This window comes from Peromyscus maniculatus, chromosome 20 (assembly GCF_049852395.1).
Source record: "Peromyscus maniculatus bairdii isolate BWxNUB_F1_BW_parent chromosome 20, HU_Pman_BW_mat_3.1, whole genome shotgun sequence".
NCBI lineage: Eukaryota > Metazoa > Chordata > Mammalia > Rodentia > Cricetidae > Peromyscus > Peromyscus maniculatus.
Window position 1 is genome coordinate 27,656,860 of NC_134871.1, and position 22,459 is coordinate 27,679,318.

General features: G+C 39.5%; 1 protein-coding gene across 6 annotated transcripts in view; it reads left to right on the forward strand.

Annotated features, from left to right (window-relative positions):
* Positions 1-22,459, forward strand: part of Stk3 (serine/threonine kinase 3) — a 256,630-nt gene that overhangs the window by 20,766 nt on the left and 213,405 nt on the right. For all 6 annotated transcript variants that reach the window (XM_015996380.3, XM_076555921.1, XM_042264624.2 and 3 more), the window contains 3 exons: positions 11,267-11,347; positions 15,522-15,650; positions 19,373-19,487. In XM_015996380.3, coding sequence (XP_015851866.1) covers positions 11,267-11,347; positions 15,522-15,650; positions 19,373-19,487 — 325 coding nt within the window. The remainder of the gene's footprint in view (positions 1-11,266; positions 11,348-15,521; positions 15,651-19,372; positions 19,488-22,459) is intronic.

Consider the following 22,459-nt stretch of genomic DNA (forward strand, 5'->3'; position numbering starts at 1 on the left):
CAGCAAGTTACAGGCCATCCAAAGGCCTTATAGTGAGATCCTGTTTTAAAAAAGAAACCTAGTCAAAACAAAGTGTATTTTAAAAGCATGAAAAAGCAAAAGGGGATTCTTCCCCATTGCCCAAACCTGTTACCCAGGATCCTAAAACGTTCATGTGCTGCAGATATTTGAGTTCCTGCTGTGTTTCAGGTGTGGCTTTGATGTGGAGTGTAGCGGTGAACAGAGCGGTCTCCAGTGATGTGTAGGCATCGCTGCCTGGGGTTTGCATTTGGAAATGTCCTGCATGGGCTCATGTGCTTGGACTTTTAGCTCCTGGCTGGAAACTGTTTGGAAGGTTGTCAAACTTTAGGAGATAGATTTACTGGAAGGAACGGCTTGCTGAGAGGGACTGGAGGTTAAGTAGCCCATCCTCCCCTCCCTGATTTCCAGCCGCCATGCAGTGTGACCAGCCTGCTTCTGCTCTTGCTGCCCTTCCTGCAGTGTAAGCCAGGATAAACTTTTTAAAACATAATCTTTGTCAAACTAATAAGGGTGACTGATGCAGCCCCTCCCAGCATAGATTGTCACAATCCAGATACAGCCACATTAAAAAAAAAGAAAAGTCGTTTAGTTTTCTACACCTCATATTGTAACATTCACCCATTTCTCTTTGAAGTGTATTGTGAATTTGCTTCATATAAGTGTTTTTCATTTTACTTTCTTTAGGTCAGTGTTTTCTATAACATGATTTTAGTGTCGTATTAGTGAACAGGAATTTCATAATTAACAAATACTCTATATCAAGATATTTCATTTACTTCTAGATTTGTTGCAAATACATTATTGTATTTCTTGTTATTTCTAAGAATACACTATTAATTCTTGCCATTTTCACTAAAAACCTTTCTACCTATGAAAATGCAAACTTTCAATATGGGTTTTTATATACAGAGAGTGACCCTATTTATACCTGTCCCTCAGTTTCAACAGTCTGTTCCTGGTCAGTCCTGTGTATAATGTATTCTCCTATGCATATTTTACACTTCATTGTTTTGAAGTAGTCTGAGGTTTCATAATCTTTACTATTTCAGTATGTGGTAAGAATGTTGAACAGTTTATCACCACTAGTATGTGGCATATTTCAGTGTAAACTAATCTTGAAATTATAAAACATGAAGAATTTGGAGAAAATGGACTGTTTTATGCAGAATTCTCCCATCTCCCATACAATACTTAGGAAACTTTATATTGAGCTCTAGAGAAAATCATAACAGAAATTCATACATTTAACAGAAGTAACAAAAATGAGACCGTACAAAGTTATGATTTGATAGAATGTTGAGGTGGCATTTCAAGTTGAATTGTTTGAGAATTTGGATGTCATGAATAACGAGAACTGCAGTGTTTCGTAGTATGGGTGAAGGCTGTCTTTAAGCTGGCGTAGAGGATGTGTTCTTACCTACTTGAAGAGATAGTGAAATGACAGGTATCTTCGTTTGTGTTACTGTATGATAAAGGAGTGTAGACTTCATTATTTATAAACAACAACAATTTATTTTTTCACAGTTGCAAAGGGAGGAAAATCAAAAGTTGAGATTCTGTTGTTCAGTAAGGTCTCTTGTTCGTTTCCAAAATGGTATCCTGTTGCTACATTCTCTGAAAGAGGAGGGATGCTGTCTTCATAGGGCCAAAAGTGGAAAGCTCTGTGCTCTGTGAAACCTTCCCTGGGTTTCAGTTCCACTCGGGGGGAGGGGCTCTTAGGACAGACACAGTTACCTGCTGTCGGTGTCTCCTTACTTGTGCCTGCCACACGTCCTATCCACATGCTAGGGACTGACCCTAGGACCTTGTGTGCCAGGAGAGCTCTTTACCACTGAATGATGAAGCCCCTGGTTCTCTTCACTTTAGCTTTGAGAGAAGGCCTCACTAATTTGCTGGGCTCTTCTTGCACGCTCTCTTCAGTCCAGACTGCCTTTGAACTTGCGCTTCCTCTAGCTCAGCCTCCCAAACAGGTGGGATTGCAAACCTTTGTCACTAGGCCCAGCAGGCACAGCCACTTACTAAGTTTTGTTGGCTGTTTGTTTTCAACATGTCTGTTTATTGTTGAGAAGCCACACTCAGACTACAGCGGTGAGAAAACCAGATTGTATTAGCCACTTAATTGTAGTGCGTCTTTCTCTGTACCTCCAGCTCCCAAATAATGACATGGACACTTATTATTAATTGTAAAAGCCTGGCCTTAGCTTCTGCTTGTCCCACTAGCTCTTATAGCTTAAATTAACCTATTTATTTTATGCCATGTTCTGTCACGTGGCTCATTACCTCACCTCTCCACACTGCTCGTGCCACTTCCTCCAAGTCTGACTGGTGACCCTGCCTTTCTTCTTCTTTTTTTTTTGGTCTTTCGAGACAGGGTTTCTCCATGTAGTTTTGGTGCCTGTCCTGGATCTCACTCTGTAGACCAGGCTGGCCTTGAACTCACAGAGATCCTCCTGCCTCTGCTTTCTGAGTGCTGGGATTAAAGGCGTGCGCCGCCGCCGCCGCCGCCGCCGCCGCCGCTGCCGCCGCCGCCGCCGCCACCACCACCACCACCACCGCCACCACCGCTAGCTATCTTATCTCCATGAATTTAAAGTTTTATACCTAAACCATTTCCTATCATAACTTACATTTACCATCTTAAATCTATCTTTTTTGATCTCAAAACATTTTTTAGATAAACAACTTAAGCTTTTATGTCTCTCAACCATATATATTTTATATCTTTTTTCATGAGTTTTTTTTTTTTAATTTGGTAACAGAAAATTGTGGCTATAACTGTCTCATCTTCAACTCCATCAGAGACCTGCAAAGGATGTAATATTACCTGAGTAAATAGGAAGTGCAGAGCAAACAACTTCCAAAACTAGAGACATGACCGAAACAGCTGCCTGTCTGGCCAGTCAACCAAGTTTCCTTTTTAAGGTTAGAGCATCCATCTTTGGTCTACAGGCCTAATATCTGACAGACTTTTCTATGGAGAAGGAAATTCTATGGAGCAAGTCCTACCTTGTCCTGGCAAAGTTTGGCAGTCTTCTTCCTTTGTGTCCTGCCTGTCCATTTTGGACAGCATACTGTCAGCAATCAAGGTAATGGCAGTTTCTTGCCCAAATGGCTTCAATGCCCATCATGCTTTTTTGAAGTAAATTGGTGCTGCCAGGAGCACATGTGTCTCACTGTCATGAAAAGCCTTATGCTATTAAAACATTTTAAATGCCATATTCTGTAGGTCTTTGAAGTGTTGAAGACCATTTATTTATTTAAAATATATCTGTTTGACCTTGAAAACATGCCTAACAAAGCTATAAGTTTGATTGTTACAGATGACTAACTACTAACTTGTCTTTCTTTATTATCGTAGATAGCTTTCCACGACTAAAACTTTACATTCCATTTTTAAATGAGCTGCATAGGTACAATACCTTAAAGAAGGATAGAGACATATATACAGTATAACAAAAATAACCTTAAATTTATATCAATATGCAATAAACCATACCAATGTAAAATATTTGAGACTAGTGGTTGTTTAAAAGTAGACTCAACAATCCACCTTTTTATCCCATCATTTCTATACTGTATCCCCCATTTTTCCCTTCAGAAAGAGATCCCTGAATCTAATTTCCTTTGTTTAGCTTTTTTCCTGACCATGACCAATAACAACTTGTAACCAACCTCCTCAAATGATGATAAATATCCATAACCCACCAAATGACCAAACCTACCCACTCCACCTCTTGGGAATGTAGGTACTGTGTTCTCTAGACTTCATCTTGTTGTCTGGGGGTGATGAAATCTTTAGGCGACCCTGAAAAAAATTGGGATAATGGTCATGTCTTGGGAGAGCTAGCTTTATCATTTGTTGTCCAGTCTGTATGTAATGGGAAAATGCAGGGCTTATCTGAAGTCCTGGCTGGAGAAGTCTGTGAGGCTGGACCATCTCAGGTAGCAGCTTGAAGATGTTCTGGATGCAGAATTTTGAGAAAACTGCAGCAGAGGCATTCTGAGAAGCTGGATCACCTGGGCTTGGTGGTATTTTATTTGTACTGAAATGTGATTTTCATTGTATGTTAATAAATAAAGTTGCCCAGGGGTTAGAGCTATTAGAGCCATAGCAAGAGCATGGTGGTGGTGGCGCCGGCGCCAGCGCATGCCTTTAATCCCAGCACTTGGTAGAAGAGCTAGGTAGATCTCTGTGTGTTCAGGGATACAGCCAGCATTGGAGACATATGCCTTTAAGACCTGGAGGGCGGTACTTACAGGCAGTGACGAGGCAGTCATGTGTTTGGGTTTACAACCAACGAGAAGGCAGAACAGAAAGACTATTTAAAGACAGACACACAGGAAGTAGCTCTCTTTTCGGGGAAGCTAGGAGCACTGCAGGAGGTAAGATTTTAGCTCTGAGCTCTGACCTCTCGGCTTCCACTTTTAAATTGGTTCTGTGTTTTTTATTTTAATAAGATGGTTGGTTACATCTACGTGGGCTACTTGTTTTTATTGATGTCTAGTCCTTTTTTTTTTTTTTTTCTGAAAACACAAACTTTTAAAGGTCACATATATATCTGCATTAACACAAGTTTGGGATGTGAAGTGTGCACAAGTCAGTTAAAGGTGATTGTTTTATGTTTGATCAGGTAAAAGGCATCTGTTAACTTTATAAGTTTGTTTGGACTGTGCAACCAAACCTCTATGCCATATGAAAGGGTGGACTGTAATAATAAGTCATGAGGACTCTGCAGCCAACAAGGTTTACCATGTCTCCTCCAGTCTCAGAGCTGTTCCCATGCAGAGGGATCAGCACACACACCACCTGTCCTGGAGTCTTTCTAGTCTTTTCCCCTCATATCTGTAGCCAGGATCCTCAGGATGTCTCTCTTGGTAAATTTGATCTCTTTTAACTTTGAAGTAATTCATAGCTTTACATTTCCTATGGAAACAAAAGCACAACCTCTCCCTCAACTTCTCAACTAAACTCATTGTCAGACTTCCATTTTGAAGCCGAAATATCCCTAAAGTATCTAGGCTGGTTTAATTCAGCAGTCCCTTCCACAATCCAGGGTCTCTCAGCAGCTGTCATTCTCTGTTCATTAGCATTTGAAAAATTCAAAGTCAACAGAGCACCATACAGGATCCATATACCTTGTGTATTTCTCATTTTTATGTAGCCCTTTAAAAAATACTGTTTTACTCTCTCCTTAAAGACTTTATTATTTTTAAGCTTCTTATTTTTTCTATGAATGTGTATACCCATTTTCTTTTCAGCATCTAAGCACATTTTTAAACATATTGTACCTTTTTAGAGGTTTTATGTGTCTGGACCTGGCTTTACTAAGCATTTGCTGTGTTCTCTGACTGAGACAAATCTTGAACTGCCATGCCAGCCACCACAAGGCTCAGCTCAGTGTCTGGCTCTGGCACAGGTGCTGGTGGCTGGTTCCAACCCCCAGGCAGCAGCCCATAGCTGTGCCTCTCTGAGCCACTGAGCACCAGTCTGCCTGAGAGACCGCAGGACTAGGAAGCTACATCGGCCCCTTGTTTAGAACTTTTCTTAGCGTTCTCAGGCCCTGTTTGCATATTTAAGCCTCCATATTGGATGCCGTATATAGCAAGTCTTTGTACTGTCAGCTCCCAGATGACGACACAGAGACTTACAATTAATTATGAAAGCTTGGCCTCAGCTTAGGCTTGTCCAACCAGCTCTTATAACTTAAATTCACTCATTTACTTTAATCTACATTCTGTTGCATGGCTTGTTACCTCATCTCTCCTTACTGTTCATGTTGCTTTCTCCACATCTGGCTGGTGGTCCTGCCTTTCTTCTTCCCTGAGTTCTCTCTGTCCTGAGAAGTCCCGCCTAATGTCTTCCTGCCTAGCTGTTGGCCATTCAGCTCTTTATTAAAGCAATCATAGGGACACATCTTCACACAGTGTAAAGGAATATTCTGCAATACTTAATTAAGAAAAAATAATTCTAGACTATGCTTACCTTAGGCATATAGGCCTACTTCTCAAGTTTTATTAGGGAGATCCATCATGGGTAACTTGTTCTCTGTAGCTTTTTCTAGTATGTGGAAGACTTCCCACTTAAAGCCAAGAGTATATTTTTTGAACCTATGATTAAAACTTTTATATTTGAGATTATGAGGTGTTAAAACCTATCAGTGTCATAGACAGATGTAGGCAGAGTTTTTCTGTGTACCAGCAGTCTCTTCCTAAATAATCACTCAGAGACTTAATATTAATTATAAATGTTTGGCTGATGGATCAGGCTTATTACTAACTAGTTCTTACAACTTAAATTAACCCATTTCTATTAATCTCCATTCTGCCACATTGCATTACCTCTCTTTCTTCTTGCACCTCCTGTTTCTTCTCTCTGTCTCCCTGGTGACTCCTCCGACTCTGCCCTTCTTCCCAGTGTCCTTTGTCTGGTTCTCCCACCTAACCTTATCCTGTCCGGCTACTGGCCAATCAGTTTCTTTACTAAACCAATCACAGCGACATATATTCACACAGTGTAAAGGAATATTCCACAGACAGATAAAACTATGCTCATTGTATTGCATTTGTCATATCAGTAAAGTAGGAATGCATGGTCTGTGTGCCTGTGCATGTGTGCGTGTGTGCATGTGCGTGTGTGCATGTGTGTGCGTGTGCGTGTGCGTGTGCGTGTGTGTGTGTGTGTGTGTGTGTGTGTGTGTGTGTGAGATGGTGTGAGTATTTGGACTGGTTTGGGTGATGCTGAGATGGAACACAGGGCCTCATGCATGTAAGGAAAACAAAACACTGTATGGCTGAGCTGCATCTCCAGCCCTAGAGCAACTTCTCAACATGGGAACTTTTTTTTTTTTTTTTTTTTTTTTCAGCTATAGAGGGTTGAAAGCAGGCAATGTAAAAATTATTTTAAATTAAGTCTTAAACAAAAAGATCGGTTTTCATTTAAGTCACCAGAGAGGAAATAATAACAAATGGCAGAAAACACGAATTGTTTAACAAAATAAGTCATGTGTTTTCATTTGACAAATACCTCAGAGACACTGCCTTTGCTTAAGTTAAATTAGTAACATTTTAGTTCTGTATGTTGAGAAAATAAGGTGTGTGGACTTAGAGAAAATACTGTGTTTACTGTATTCATCTGAGTGACCTATGACCTGTTGTGTTTAAAGTGAGCCAGATTATGGGCCTGTTTTGAAAGAAACTTTTCAACTCCCAAGGAATCCCAGAGTGGATAGATTTCTTTTTGGTTTAATACTAAAGAGATTTGTTAATACAACAATGCTGTCTTCACAACGTCATGCTACTTCTTCTTGATTAGCCATGAGGGACATGAAGCCCTTTTGGTTTCCAGTGCACAATCGTCAATCTTTTTGAAGGTTTAAGGGCCCACTTCTCTTTCACAGAACGGCATTGCTTTTCTGATTTGTAACATCTATCAGTTTAATTTCCTCTCCGTTTACTAGCCTTTTTATCTCTGTCGCTGCCTCGTCTAACGCTTTCTCAGTCTTTCTTCAGTGTCTGGCCCCTCCTCCCATTGCTTCTCAGTGGCAGCTGCCTGATCAGTTCCGTGCTGGACTAATTCTCTAGTTTGCTTCCGTGGCCACCTCCAGGCTTCTGCACAGCTGTGAGAACGTGCACACCTGCAGAGTTGTTTACAGCTGTGGTCTCCTGTTGCTGTCCAAGTCATGCAGTTACTTCTCTAGAACATTGTCTGCTCTGCTTGCTTCAAGGAGTCATACATCCCTAGATGTCAGATTGGGAAAAGTTAGGGTGGCATAAATGTCAAATTTAGCTTCTAGAGTCACCCCAGACGGCTCACTTTTTGTCTTCCTAAAGCAAACATTGACACCAATGTCTGAGAACCCCCTCAACTTCTGCCCCTAGTGCAGCGCCACACCCCAGTTCTTATGGTGAGAGCTGTTTCCTTTGCTGTTTTGAGGACTGGTTTTACTTGGTTTAGAACTTTAGGTTGTTTTTGTTTCCTTGGCATTTTAAGGTTACTGTAGTACTCTGGCTTGCTTAGTGTCTGATGAGGTGCTCACACTCAATCTTACGTTTGTTCTTTTAAAATCACCTAAAAATTAGAATATAGAATAATGGCTCTAATGCTTCTACTTGCATACGTATGTACAAGTATGTTCTGTACCTTTTACATATACATGTATATGCACATAAACTAACATTTCCATATGAGAGGCTCGCTGCAGGTATCCTCAGGTGATGGAGTAGTGAACTCCATCACCTGTACCATAAGTGTATGGTACAGAGTGGAACCACTGCCCACACTGTATCATTCACTGCCTAGGCTTCTTGCAGTCTGAACTACTCAGTGTGCCCATGTCTGGCCTTTTTCCTCCCCATGATCATCTTGCTGGACAGTCAGAGATTGTGGTAGTATGCCCTCAGGCTCCCTGATTTTGGTGGTTCTTCAGACCCTCAGAGTAGCTGGGTCCCAAACAGTTAGAACCCTCTCAAGAGGGAACCTGGCTGATAACCCCTTGAAGTGTGGGGATAAAGAGATGGAGCTCTTTTGTGGTGAGCAGTTACGCAGGAGTCACTGTTGTTCCACACCTTCCAACTCAGCTAAGGCTGTGAGAACTGTTGTCCCTGCCTAGGACTGCCGGTCTCCTTACCGGACATCATGGCTTACAATGTAGATAGTTTCTCCTTTCCTTACGCTGCAGGGAAACTGGGACTGGAGCTGCTGGGGCTTGAGGTAGGGCAAGATAAGGAGAGAGAAAAACAAACCCTAAGACAGAACAAAACATAATCGAATTGCTGGGCACTGGTAAGAAAGAGAAAACACAGCACTAAACATATGACATTTACATATAGCAGATATTTGCTTGCGTAAGGACACAGCCCTTCTGTTTTTGTATTCTGTGTAGCTCATTCCTCACCCCATGTTTTTCAGTGTTCTTGAGTCTGTCTTGTTATTCCCAGGCTTCTTCTTCATTTAGTTACTGTGGAGGTAGCTCATCCTCTTCTCTCCTTGTTTTTATTATTTTATTATCATTATTAAATGAAGAACTTTGTGCTTTTTATTCTTTGACAGTTTCGCACATGTATATAGTGAATTTTAGTTCTTTTCTCCCCTATTACTCTGCCACATCACCTTCCTCTCACTGAAGCCCTTCTTTTTACCACCAAGTATCCCTTCTACTATGTATTTGTCCATCTGTCCGTCTCACTAAATAGGGTTGTCTTTATGAATATGATGGATAGGTTGATTCCTGGAGCACGGACAGCTTATCATGATGTGGCTACCCCCTGAGAGAAAGTGACATTCCTCTCCCAGCCACTGTCAACTATCAGTAGACTATCAGGGCAGGAAGGTCCCTTATCAGCCCTTTTCCCTTTCACAGTAAACTGTTGATGGCCTGATCTTGTACAGGTAACCATAGCTACAGTGAATCCATCAGTGCATCAGCCTTGTCAGGTCCAGAAGGTACTATACTGTTTCATAGCACTCTTCCTCAGCCTTTGGCTCTGTGTTTTCCATGTCTGTCTACTGAGAGATTCCCTGAGCCTTAGATTGTGTGTGTGTGTGTGTGTGTGTGTGTGTGTGTGTGTGTGTGTGTGTGTGCGCGCGCACGCGCACGCGCACAGTCCCATTTAGGGTAGAACATTCTACAGTCCCATATTTTCTGAACTTGACTATTGTACTGGCTATTGGCTGGGTTTGTGTGTCAACTTGACACAAGCCAAAAGTCATCCTCAGTTGAGTAAATGCCTGGATGAGATCCAGCTCTAAGGCATTTTCTCATTTAGTGATCAATGGGGGAGGGCCCAGCCCATGGTGAGTGGTGCCATCCCTGGGCTGCTGGTCCTGGGTTGTATGAGAAAGTAGCTGAGCAAGCCATGGGAAGCAAGCCAGTGAGCAGCTCCCCTCCATGGCCTCTGCATCAGCTCCTGCTTCTGGGATCCTTCCCTGTTTTGAGTTCCTGTCCTGACTTCCTTCAGTGATGAACAGCTATGCTGAAGTGTAAGCCTAATAAACCCTTTCCTCCCCAACTTGCTCTTTGGTCATGGTGTTTTATTGAGCAATAGAAACTCAAACTAAGACAACTATTGTCTCTATATTAACCGCTGTCCGCTGCAAAGGGAAGTTCTCTGATGAAGGCTAAGAGCTGCAGTAATCTATGGACTTAAAGATATATAGAAGACAATTTGATACCATGTTCATTTAACAAAACAGTAGTAGGCAGAGTTCTATATTATTATTCTTATGTAAATACAGTGATAAGGAGATTATTGTTTGTCTCTCTGTGTATATGCAAATGGATAACAAAAATACATCATAGTATAGTAACAATTTTAGTCATATAGTGATCTTATGCTAGTCATATTAGAATTGATTATATTTATATTTACAGTAATAGATACATGCCTATAAGGGCAATATGCTGCATAATAATGTTTTGGTTAATGATGAATTATGCATGATGACACTGGCCTCATAAGATTATAATGGAGCTGAAAATTTTCTGTCATTTAGTGATAGTATAGCAACTGTGATCTTTGAATATAACACGTAATGTTTATAGTGGTACCAGTATAAACAAGCCAGTGTGCTACAATCCTATAAAAGTATAACACATGCTTTTGTGTACAGTATATACTACTTGGCCATGATAATAAATGACTAAGCTGTTCATTTATGTATTAACTGCACTGTAGTTCTAATAGTTGTTTATGAGTATATTCCTACTTATAAAAATGTTTAGTACAAAATTGTAAGCCATGCATGTCTTCTACCATCTTTTCTGATTACCTCATTTTCCTGTCTTGTATGGACATAGTAGTAGAAATTGGTATATACTACCCATGTAATAGGCTATACCATCTTGGTTTGTTGAAATACATGCCGTAATGTTCTTATGATGAAATTGCCTAAAATACTTCTTGGAATCTATCTCCTTTATTAAGTGATTCATGACTATATATTGTTGGGTGAAGGCAATAGAGGACTCAAGAGCCTGCACGAAGTAGAGTGTGTATGAAATGCTATCTTGTATGCTTGAATGAGGGAAAATGTATTCATGTTTGAATGACAGCCTCACAAAAGCTAATAGAAGAGGTTTGTATCAGGGTGTGTTGCCTAGGCACATGAGGAACATCACTTGGAAGGAGACTGTTTGCTTTATACATTTCATATTAGTTTTTGAAACATCTGATTATATTGCATATTACATTTTTTTTTGTAAAAGATTTTAAGGAAAGAATTTTCTTTCTTTTTAAATTTTATCAGTAAGCTAAAAAAGCTGAGTGAAGACAGTTTGACTAAGCAACCTGAGGAGGTTTTCGATGTATTGGAGAAGCTTGGAGAAGGGTGAGTAAAAAAAAAAAAAAATGAACATAACTTTTTGATATGACAGCTTTGTCTAGTCTTTCAACTAGAGTGTGCTTGCTGGAGTTGAATACTACTAATACCAATTAAATTTGGCAATTAATGTCAAATTATGATAGCTATGGTAATACTGTCTTTTTTTGTTTGTTTGTTTGTTTTTTCCGAGACAGGGTTTCTCTGTGTAGCTTTGTGCCTTTCCTGGATCTCGCTTTGGAGACCAGGCTGGCCTCAAACTCACAGAGATCTGCCTGGCTCTGCCTCCTGAGTGCTGGGACTAAAGGTGTGCACCCCGGGCGGTAATACTGTCTTTTAGAGGAGTAATCTCTCTCCCTCACTCTCTTTCTGTGAAGTAAGAAATATGGTGTAAAGTGATTTGTAAGAGGTTTGTTTATCTTAGGCTGCATTCTCATTAATAAACTACAGTTTTGGCTTTATTAGGCTAGTGGCTATAGGTTTGTTTTAGCACCTTATTTTATTTGGGAAAAGGCCAGTGGAAACTGTGAATTGAGTATCTGGAGGAAATCAGTATTTATAGACAGAGAATTGTTAACAGTGTCAAATTAATAGTAGAGGAATGTATATCATTTGATCATACAGAAAGGTAGATAGTAAGTGTAAAGTAATTACATTTATAAGAACATAACATACAACATTGCAAATAGAAGATGGAAGGAATGAAATGAACTGTATTGCTCACTATATATGAGTTGTCACATTGAAGATGAACTCTTTGGGGAAAATTGAAGTAAGCTAATCATGCTGCTTACATGAGACCCATATAAAACAAAACATTGAGTCCTGTTCAAAAATCATTATCAGAAAGAATTAAACCTGTGAGTAAAACTAAAAAGAAAATAGAAGGGGCAGTGTTTATATTAGGTGAATTAAAGTCAGACTGAAAAGAAGTACATTATGTAAGGATAGGAAAGAAAAATTATATCAAAACATTTTTGTCACATAGTATGATAACTAAACTTATAATGGGCAAGTTATTTGCAGTGTCAGTGGACTCTAATGAAAAATGGATATGTGTCTTTATATGTCTTTTAGAATTGGACAGATATAAAACATAGAAAGGGATTAAATGTTATTAGCAGACTTGATTATGTATGTATTTATGTAAAGCATCTGTTTGTATTTATGTATGCTTAGACTTGCACGTATATACTTTGCAGTCTTCCTTTTTTGGTTTATCTTTAAAGACAGAAACTTGACAAATTCTAAGGTAGATTTTTTTTTTTTTTAAATTTTTTTGTTTCCACTCCTCCTCCGTTCCCCTTCAGAGACAAGTAGGCCTCCCAGGGACATCAGCTGAACATAGCACAACAAGATACTATAAGACCAGGCACAAACCCTCACATCAGGGCTGGACGAGGCAACCCAGTAGGAGGAAAAGGGTCCTAAGAGCAGGCGAAAGAGTCAGAGACCCCCCTACTCCCACTGTCAGGAGTCCCACAAGAACACCAAGCCAACAACCTTAACATGTATGCAGAGGACCTAGTGCAGACCCATGCAGGCTCCGTGATTGCTGCTTCAGTCTCTGTGAGCCCTATCTAAGATAGATTTTTACAAATACATTTTCTGATATAGTTGGCTAACTTAGAAATAGTTACAAAATGAAATATCTTAGTAAATATAAATTGGGAAACATAATCTGAGGTAATCTAAAGATTGAAGGAAATATTATAGATTATTTAGAGAGCAATGAAAAGAAATGAAGAATGTTCCGGAACTTGTTAAGTGAAAAATTTTAGTTCAGATTTTTTCATTATTAATGAAGGTAAAAAATAATAGTACTTACTTAAACAACTTTATACACACACACACACACACACACACACACACACACACACACACACAAAATATATATGCGTCTGTGTATGTGTGTGTGTAACAGAGTTTCACTGTGTAGTCCTGGCTATCCTGGAATTCACGCTGTAGACCAGGCTGGCCTCAGAACTCACAGAGATCTGCCTGCCTCTGCCTCCTGAGTGCACTACCACTGACCATCCAAATTTTCATATTCTAAAAAGAGCTAAAATAATAAAAATACAACAAAAACAAGGAGGGAAAACTGACTAAAACTGAAATTAATGAAGTAAAAATTTAGGAATAATAAGTACATATGAAAACCTTGGAATGTAATAATTTATTTAAATAGCTTCTGTTATTGACTAATATAAATCAAGATAGAGATATAGCATGGACAGGGCCCTGGGTTCAGTTTCCAGCACCCTCTACTCTACCCACACACAGGGAGGGACGGAATGAGAGAATGCAAGAACAGGAGAGCGAAAGTCTGCAAGATCAAACTAAGACAAGGGTGTAAGTTCTGGTCAGGAGGAAGTTTGAGAGTTGGGGTGCTGCTTTGTGACAGTTTGAGGATCCAGAAGCTAAGGATTTCTTAGCAGATACAAAGTCTGTGAATTGATCTCACAAAGAAGTGAAAACTGAGATTAGTTACCACAGAGAAGACAGAGAGATAATTTAATATTGATGAAGTAAAATAGAAGGCATTCTTAGTTGCTTTTCTAGTTGTTGATAAAAATCTCTTACAAACGCAACTTTGCCATCGTTGGAGGATACAGCCTGTGGCCTCACCCTCTCTAGTTAGCTCCACGCCATGCATGCATATGTGCAGCTTTGCTTGGTAGATGTCCTGAGGTCTCTCCTGCAGGTTAGGCTTCACCTCATAGCTTCACACAGCGGTATTTCACGGCCCCCTGTGCATGGGTTCCTATACCTGCCACATATTACCTAGCCTCAGCTGCCCTCTAAAAACCCAGAGTAAGTCTCCACGACCCCTCAATCTTAGATCTTCCTGCATTCAGATTTTGTGACTGTTTAGGCACAGTCTTAACTGGAAACCAACTCAGGAGGGAGATTCTGGGAAACAGAGCTCTCAATTTCTGTTATAGATCTGAGATATCCTTGGAGAGGAGGGATGGTGTTGCTAATTCATCTTAATAATTTAGCATTGAATCCTACCCTAGCTTTTGAGAAGGAAAAGCAGCCTTTCTCCCAGTGACTGTCACCATAGTGAATGAAGTCGCTCTCGAGAGCCTGTGCTGCGGGACGCAGTGTCGAGGACAGTGTCTTCTGACTGCTTGTGACACTGCCGCTTACTTTCAGAGTGTCAACTTGGCAGTGCTTATTGTGTAGTTTGTAATATTCGGGACACCGGGAACACTGTATCTTGTTCTTTTCTGTGGAAACAGTGTGGTGAGAAGACCATGGTCTTTGGAGTCACTGAGTCTGTATCCTCATCTTTCTGGGATGAGAATTATATTTTTCCTCATGATTGAGAGGAGAGTTTGATAATGCTTGTAAAACCTTGTCTAGTACCTGCTGCACTGGTTTTAAACCTTGATTGGAGTTCATATTAAATTACAGATGACTTCCTTCTTCATTGTGTCTGCTCTGTAAAGTACATGAATATTTACTTGACAGACTTTCAAGAGTTGGAGTAGACATTAAGTCCTGTGTCTCCTATGTGAATACCTATGAGCATGTGGCCTTTCTCTTGGGGAGACAATACTGAAAGAAGCATTTTGAGGGGACTTTGACTGAGGATTCTCTGCTTTAGTGTTAAGAGGTTCACAGTAGCTGAGTGTTGTGGTGCACATTCGTAATCCCCCTCTTGGGAATTTAAGATCATTCTTGGCTATGCTTAAGGCCAACCTGGGTCACACAAGACCCTGCCTCAAAAGAGTCAAAAATGGAAAAAAAAAAAAAAAAAAAGGTTCACAGTGAAAGCATCCCGGGACTTTTGCTTGATTCAGCTTTTTCTCTTACCCGAGACTTGGACTGTTTTTAACTTAATTTTCGTGCTTGTAATTTCCGTTTCTGTCTCCTTAAGCTGCGTTTGAGTTGACAAACCGTAAGTTAGTCACTTGCCTCCTTCCCTCTCCTCCACCTCTCGCTCCCTTCCTCCATAAGAAAACAGCAACTCATTCTGTTTTTACATGATAAATTTTAAGTTTGTAATTTGAGCAGTAAAGCTGCTTCATTAACTTATTATTCCTTTATTTTTGTTATTCATCATTTATATGATGATTTAAGCTTGAAAATGTAATATGCAAAATATGTGTAAAAGTCACAGTAGTCTTTAATACAATGATATGAAAAAAATAATGTCTTGGCTTTCTTTTTTAAGGTCTTATGGAAGTGTTTTTAAAGCTATACATAAGGAATCTGGTCAAGTTGTTGCAATTAAGCAAGTACCTGTTGAGTCAGATCTTCAGGAAATAATTAAAGAAATTTCCATAATGCAGCAATGTGACAGGTAAGAAAATACTTTATTTCCTTGTGTTCATTATGATTACTTTCATTAGTTACATAATAAAATATATATATTTTTGTTACCTATGTAAGTTGTTCATGATTTCACATTAGAAGCAAGATCAATACTAAATAACTCGAGGACGATGTTGTCGAATTGTCCTTTGTTTGGACTTACAACTCTTTGCTAATAAACAGAGATGATATAAAGGAATACAGGGAGGGAATAACCAGCCTTCCTTTCTTCAGGAAAATTTATGGATAGTTATTTTGTTTTTGATGTTAAGTGGCTCATTTTAATTCTGTATTACATTTTCTGTTCTTGTTTTTCCACTCAGGGTTTCTTATATAGCCTAAGGCTGGCTGGCCTTGAATTCCCATAGACTGGCCTCAAATTTGGGATCCTTCTGCTTCATCCTTCTGAGTTATGAAATGATAGACATGTTCTGCCATATCTGGCATATAATTGTTTTTGTAAATCTGACTCATTCAACAAGCACTTATGAATATTTTCCTATTGGACAAGTACTGTGTCAGGATCTAGAAATACTAAGGAAACTAAGATTTTGTTTTCCTTCCTGAAGCACTAAGGTCTAGTTGGGAGGACAAAAACATGAACAAAGAGCTCTGCCTGATTATAGTTGAGTGCTGACTGTGGGTTCTTGGAGTGGTAGTGAGAACAAGGAGGCAGGGTGCCTTACTCAGCCATGGTGATTGCAAGTCCAGAATGCTGAGGACAAGTTAATTTGGTGGAGAAATGTAGGGATAAAAGAGTTAGGTATTATATGGAGAGGTGAAAATATAGTGTCTGTATTTGATACAGAGCAATTCAGACTTTTTTTTTAACCTTTAGATAATGAAGAGCCATCAGAGTTTTGTTCGTTTTTGTGTTTTGTTTGTTTTCTTTTCTCCTAAGTCAGCAGAACAGTGTGATGAACCTGTTTTCATTTGTTTTAAAGGGAGGTGACTGTCAGCTGAGCAGCTGTGTAGAACATTGATTATAGGGGGGAGGTGGGGAGGATCTGTGACCTGGCAAAGCAAGTCAGAGGAAACGGAGAAGCAGTGGGTGAGACCTTGCATTTCAGCCTAGTAGCCACCTATTTTTAGCAGCCAGAATAGCTAAAGCTCAGCCAGCCCTAAGCACCAGCCGTCCGTGTCATTTTGACTTGAAGACTGTGTACAGTTCTAAGGCTCTACTAAAAAGTCTTCTCTGACAGTCTTAAGCCTCCTTAATGATGTCTTAAGAAAATGTCTTCTGAATGAAAACATGAAATAGAAGGCGGAGGACAGGACTACTCCTGAAGCATGGAGAAGGTTTTGATTGTAGAACTAAGGGAGAAATCTGGCAGAGGGAAGAGTCCATGCTGAGCATGGCCGGCTGACTAAACCAGACCATGAGGGGGGGGGGGAGAGCAAGAGAGGAGCCACCAACTAAGAGACGCATCCCTGGTCAAGAGGTCGAGAGAGCAGAGCAGCCCAAATGGCAGTTACAGAGGGATTGGGCTGGGGGAAGGGAAGTGGAAGCCCCACCCCTGGGAGGGACAGGTTTAGGGTGGGGAGGTGGCTGAGAAATGCTGGGAGGAGCCACAGGTACTGAGGGATGCTGGGAGAACTGGGAGGAGCCACAGGTACTGAGACTTGTCCTGGGTTTGAGGCCTAACAGTCTCTGTTCTGTCAATGTTAGTGCAGTACCTGCAGAGGCCAGAAAATGTTGTTCACAGGTTGCATGATGGGAACTAAACTCAGGTCCTCTGTAAGAGCAGTGCACATTCCCATATGAGATCTTTCTTTTGTCCTTTTATAAAATTTATGTTTATTTGTTGTGTGTGTTATGGCTGTGGGTAGGTTTTCCATGTGCACATGTAAAGGTCAGAGGAGAACCTGCAAGAGTTGGGGGTTTAGTGCAGGCCGTCAGCCTTGGAGGTGAAAACCTTTACCTGCTGAGTTGTCTCGTTGGCCCTGTAATGCTTTTCTTCTTCTTCTTCTTATTTTTTTTTTTTTTTTTTTGGTTTTTCGAGACAGGGTTTCTCTGTGTAGCTTTGCGCCTTTCCTGGAACTCACTTGGTAGACCAGGCTGGCCTTGAACTCACAGAGATCCGCCTGGCTCTGCCTCCCGAGTGCTGGGATTAAAGACGTGCGCCACTACCGCCCGGCATTTCTTATATTTTGTTTATCTGACACTGATAGCTAGTGAAGTAGCCACCTTTGATAGTAGCCTTTACTGGATGCACTCTGTAATCAAACTGTCCTCTAAACAAACTGCATTTTTCTAGGTGTTTTACCCATGCGGGTTTATTTTTAAACCATCTTCTCTTTGCCACCCATGGGTTGGAATAATTAAAACTTTTTTTTTCTTTTTAGATTTATTTATTTTATTTTACATGTATGTGTGTTTTTGCAGAATATCTCTTCCCTATATTCATGCTTGGTGCCTAGGGAGGCCAGAAGAAGGTGTCAGATCCCATAAAGCTGAAGTCACAGATGGTTGTAAGGCTACCATGTGGGTGTTGGGTATTAAACTTGGGTCCTCTGGAAGAGCAGCCAATTTTCTTAACCACTGAGCCATCACTCCAGCCCCTGTAAATAATTTTTAAAATAGTTTTGCTTAGATTAAATCCTTTCTACTACATTCTCTCAGATTGTCCTCCTTTGAGCTTGATTACGTAGAAGGGTGTGCAACAGTCTCTGCTGTTTTGTAGTTTTAATCCTTCTGTGTTTTCTGTGATGTTGAAAACTCTCTCTTTTAGATAAGTGTAGGCAGAAGTTTCTGTCCTTGAAGCCGCTCCAAAGTAACCACACAGAGGCTTAATAGTAATTATAACTGCTCAGCCAATAGCTCAGGCTTGTTATTAGCTAACTCTTACATTTACGTTTGGTACCTTTTCTCAGTACAACATGTCCATTTTGCTTCTCTGCATCTGCTTGATGCTCCTCTGACTCCACCCTTCTTCCCAGCATTCTGTTTGACTCTGCCCCAACCTTATCCTGTTCAGCTGTTGGTAAATCACCTTCTTTAATAAACCAATCATAGCAGCATATATTTACACAGTGTAAAGGAATATTCCACAGATAAGATATTTTATATACCAGTGTATGTAGCATATCTTTAACAATCAATAATTGTAATAGAGTTCATTGTTTGCTTCTAAGTTTTTCTGTAAATGACTTGGGTGTGAACACAGCTTATTCATCTCTGTAAGATTTAAACTGTCAGTTCAGAAATACTCTAAATTGTTAATGATATTGATTGAATATATGCTGTTTGTGTGAGTATTTTTTTTTCTCAAGAACGGTACAAACAACAACATGAAAGAAAAAATATGCCATTTGACTTCATTGAAATAGACATAATTTTGAAGCTGAGCATTAATAGTGAGTGAAAAATCCTTTAGAACCATTATATTTAAAATGTTTTTGTTAAAGGAAACTAACTCCATTTGTTTCTAATATTAAGTAGTAAATGCTTTGCCAAAATGAAGCATTATTTTTGTTGGGGATCACTCAAAACACTTGGGCCTCCTCTGGCTTGTAATCTTGTTAAATTTTCATCCATGAAGTAAAACCTAATTATACGCAGTTGCTGGGCTTTAGCTACAGACGATTCAATGTAAATAGAAGTTAAGTCATTAAATTTATTTATTGAAACATGAAACGTTGAGAATATTTTATATTAGGATTAAGAAAAAAACTTTCTTTCGAATGAACCATAACTGTCTTTCTCTTCAGCCCCTACGTGGTGAAGTACTATGGCAGCTACTTCAAGAACACAGACCTGTGGATCGTCATGGAGTACTGTGGAGCTGGCTCTGTCTCGGACATCATTCGGTTACGGAACAAGACGGTAAGTGTTCAGAACGTCTCCCACCCCAGTCTCATTGAAAGGTTCCACTGTAGAATCTGACTAGTATTTCGTTACAAAGAAAACATTAGTGGAAAAAAAGGAGGTTGAGATTAGGCATGCATCTTTCTAAGGCAGGTTGAGTCACCTGGTGACCTCTCAGGTACTGGGGAACTGCTAGTCCTTTGAGAGTCAGAATATGCGTAGTAATCTAAGTTCAGTAAATGATGCTGGAATTCTATCTAAACTTCATAACATTCATTACATTTCCTCATCTTAATTTTTCTGTATTACCATTTTTAGCTGGTAATAGATGAAGTTACATTTCTGAATTTTTGAAAATAATTGAAATTTTTTTATTTTTCAAATGTCCAACAGGTATGTGGAAATGAAAGTGCTAGATTTCACACACACACACACACACACACACACACACACACACACACACACACACACACACACACTCTTGCATGAAGTGAATTTACTGAAGTGTACTACTTAATAAAACCTAACAACCAAGGCTCAGTGATCTTTTAATGTGGGTGGCTAAGAAGAATTATCAATGAAATGATTTGTAATTCTGTAGAACAGTACTTTAGTTTCTATATGAAGTTACTATGTACTGTCAAACATGTCTTGGTAAAATAAATTCAGAAAAAGTACATAACTACTTGAATCAATTTGTGGTTAACCAGAGTCATTTTAACGTTCTGATTGGAGAAATACTTGGACGTTATTCTAATATTTTTCTGTGGAGAAAATAAATAGGATTTCTTTAAAAGGAAGTGAAACAGAAGTTTAATAATCCTTGTTTTGACAGAGGATTAAATCATCTGTGACATTTTAATTAAGTATCTTAGAATTTCTATTGTTCTTAAATAGCATTTATGTAAATCAGATGATTTTTGAGTGGCAGCATAATTGAAATAATTACACCCTAGTTAGAGGAGTGTTAGAAAGTCATTTCAGGGCTAACCTCACTCCATTTGGTTTTTAAAATGATCAAATAAGAGATGGAGTAGAAGCATGTGAAATAGAAAAATTTAAACATCTATTTTCATGGTTTTAAAGTATTAATTTTACTATTTTGAGTATAGAGTAGGTAGTTGATTCAAGAAGTTTCTTCCTTGTACCAATCATTACGAGCTGTGAAAGTACAGTTCTTATAGATAGACACGGATATGACCACAATCTTGAAGAAATAATTGGCTTCACCACTTAGCCTCTGAGGGGTTCTGCCCCTTCATATCCTTTGTAAGGAGTCAGTCCCCTGGCATGTTGGGACCCCTGCATTAGGACAGCCTAGTCACTATTTTCACAGAGTAGTTAACATCTCTTCATGAAAAAGACTAGAATGGTACAGGAGATAGGTGTGGTCTGTGGGGGTTGCCTGTGCTTCTTGCCTCGTTTGGCAGTTTGTGTCAGTTTTCAAGAGCATTAGTAGACTTGCTGTCTGGTACAAGGCCATCCCCCCATTTATTATCTAAAAGGACTAACACTGTTTGGGGACTAGTAATAGAAGGATATGTTTCATTTCTTTTTGGGGTTTTGGGAATTGAACCTAGGCCCCCATCAGATTCACTCTAGTAGTTGTTTTCATGGTCATAAAACAGTGCTTTTCATAGTCACTTTAGGATTTGCGTGCTCTGTTGTTTTTGTTATATGCTTTGTTGTTTAATTCTGTGTGTACATCATCTATCTATCATCTATCTATCTGTCTGTCTATTACCTATCTATCTATCTACCTATCTATCCACACATATATCTATCAGTACATAAACACTTGGCATTTTTATTTACATTGGCAGTGCTTATAATTATCCATGAAGTTTTGCTTTAATTGCTTTTTATTTCTCTCCACATTTCCCAGTTGCATGCAGAACATCAACTGTTTTTAAACGTGTAAGATGGTGATTACAGTGACTCCTGCATGCTATGTACGTTCTCCACCACTGCGCTGCACCCAGAGCCCGCTCTCAGGTTTTGTAAATCTTGGTTGACAGTTTCTTTAGTATCAGAAGATGCCATCTCATGACTGTCTAGCTCCTTTGTCTCTTCTAGTAAGTTTTGCAGTTGTTTCTTTGAAGATAATGTTACTATTTTTAGGATTTAACCTTTGGATTTCAGAAGCTTTGCTTTGATGTACCTAGAGTAGGCTTTTAACATCTTTAAAGGTATTTGTTCTTGTTTGGATGAGTCTCATATCTATAGTTTTTCGGACTTTACCCCTTGTTTTGATGTCCCTAGAGTAGTGGAACTCCCTCCTTTCTTTCTTCCCCTGTCTCACCCTGTTGTGAGGGGTTCTGGGATCATTTCCTTTTTTCTCGATTTTCATCATTTTGGTCTGTGTCTGATTATCTTTGAAATAGTGTCTCTAATTCCAGTACTTGAGAAGCAGAAGCAGGCTGTATGAATTCTTGAACTCCTTGAGTTCAAGGCTAGCGTGGTTTGCAAACTGAATTCTAGGCCAGCCAGGGCTATGTAGTGAGAATCTGTCTTTAAAAACAATGGAGCCGAGGGATGTAACTTGGTAGGGTGCTTGACCAGCATGCATGAAGCCATCGGTTTAATCCTTGCAATAGCAACAGCAACAAAAATAAAAATAAAAATAGATATGATTTGAATCTCTGAATATTGATGTCTTCTTCCACCAAAGGCTTTTTGCTTGATTCTGTCAGGCAGCAATTCTGGATCACATTAATCCAATCTGGATCAGAGATAATTTGAATCTGGCCTGCTTTAATAGGATGTAGAGCATAGTTGGTCTTTCTTGTCAGACTTTCTTTGGACCTCCAGCCTACAAATAATGCATGGAACCTTATTATTAATTATGAAAGCTTGGCCTTTAGCTTAGGCTTGTTCCCCTAGCTCTTATAACTTAAATGAACCTGTTTCTGTTACTCCCACATGGTTCTTTACCTCTCCTCCGTTCTGTATGTCTGACTTACTGGCATCTCCTGTGCATCTAGATTCAT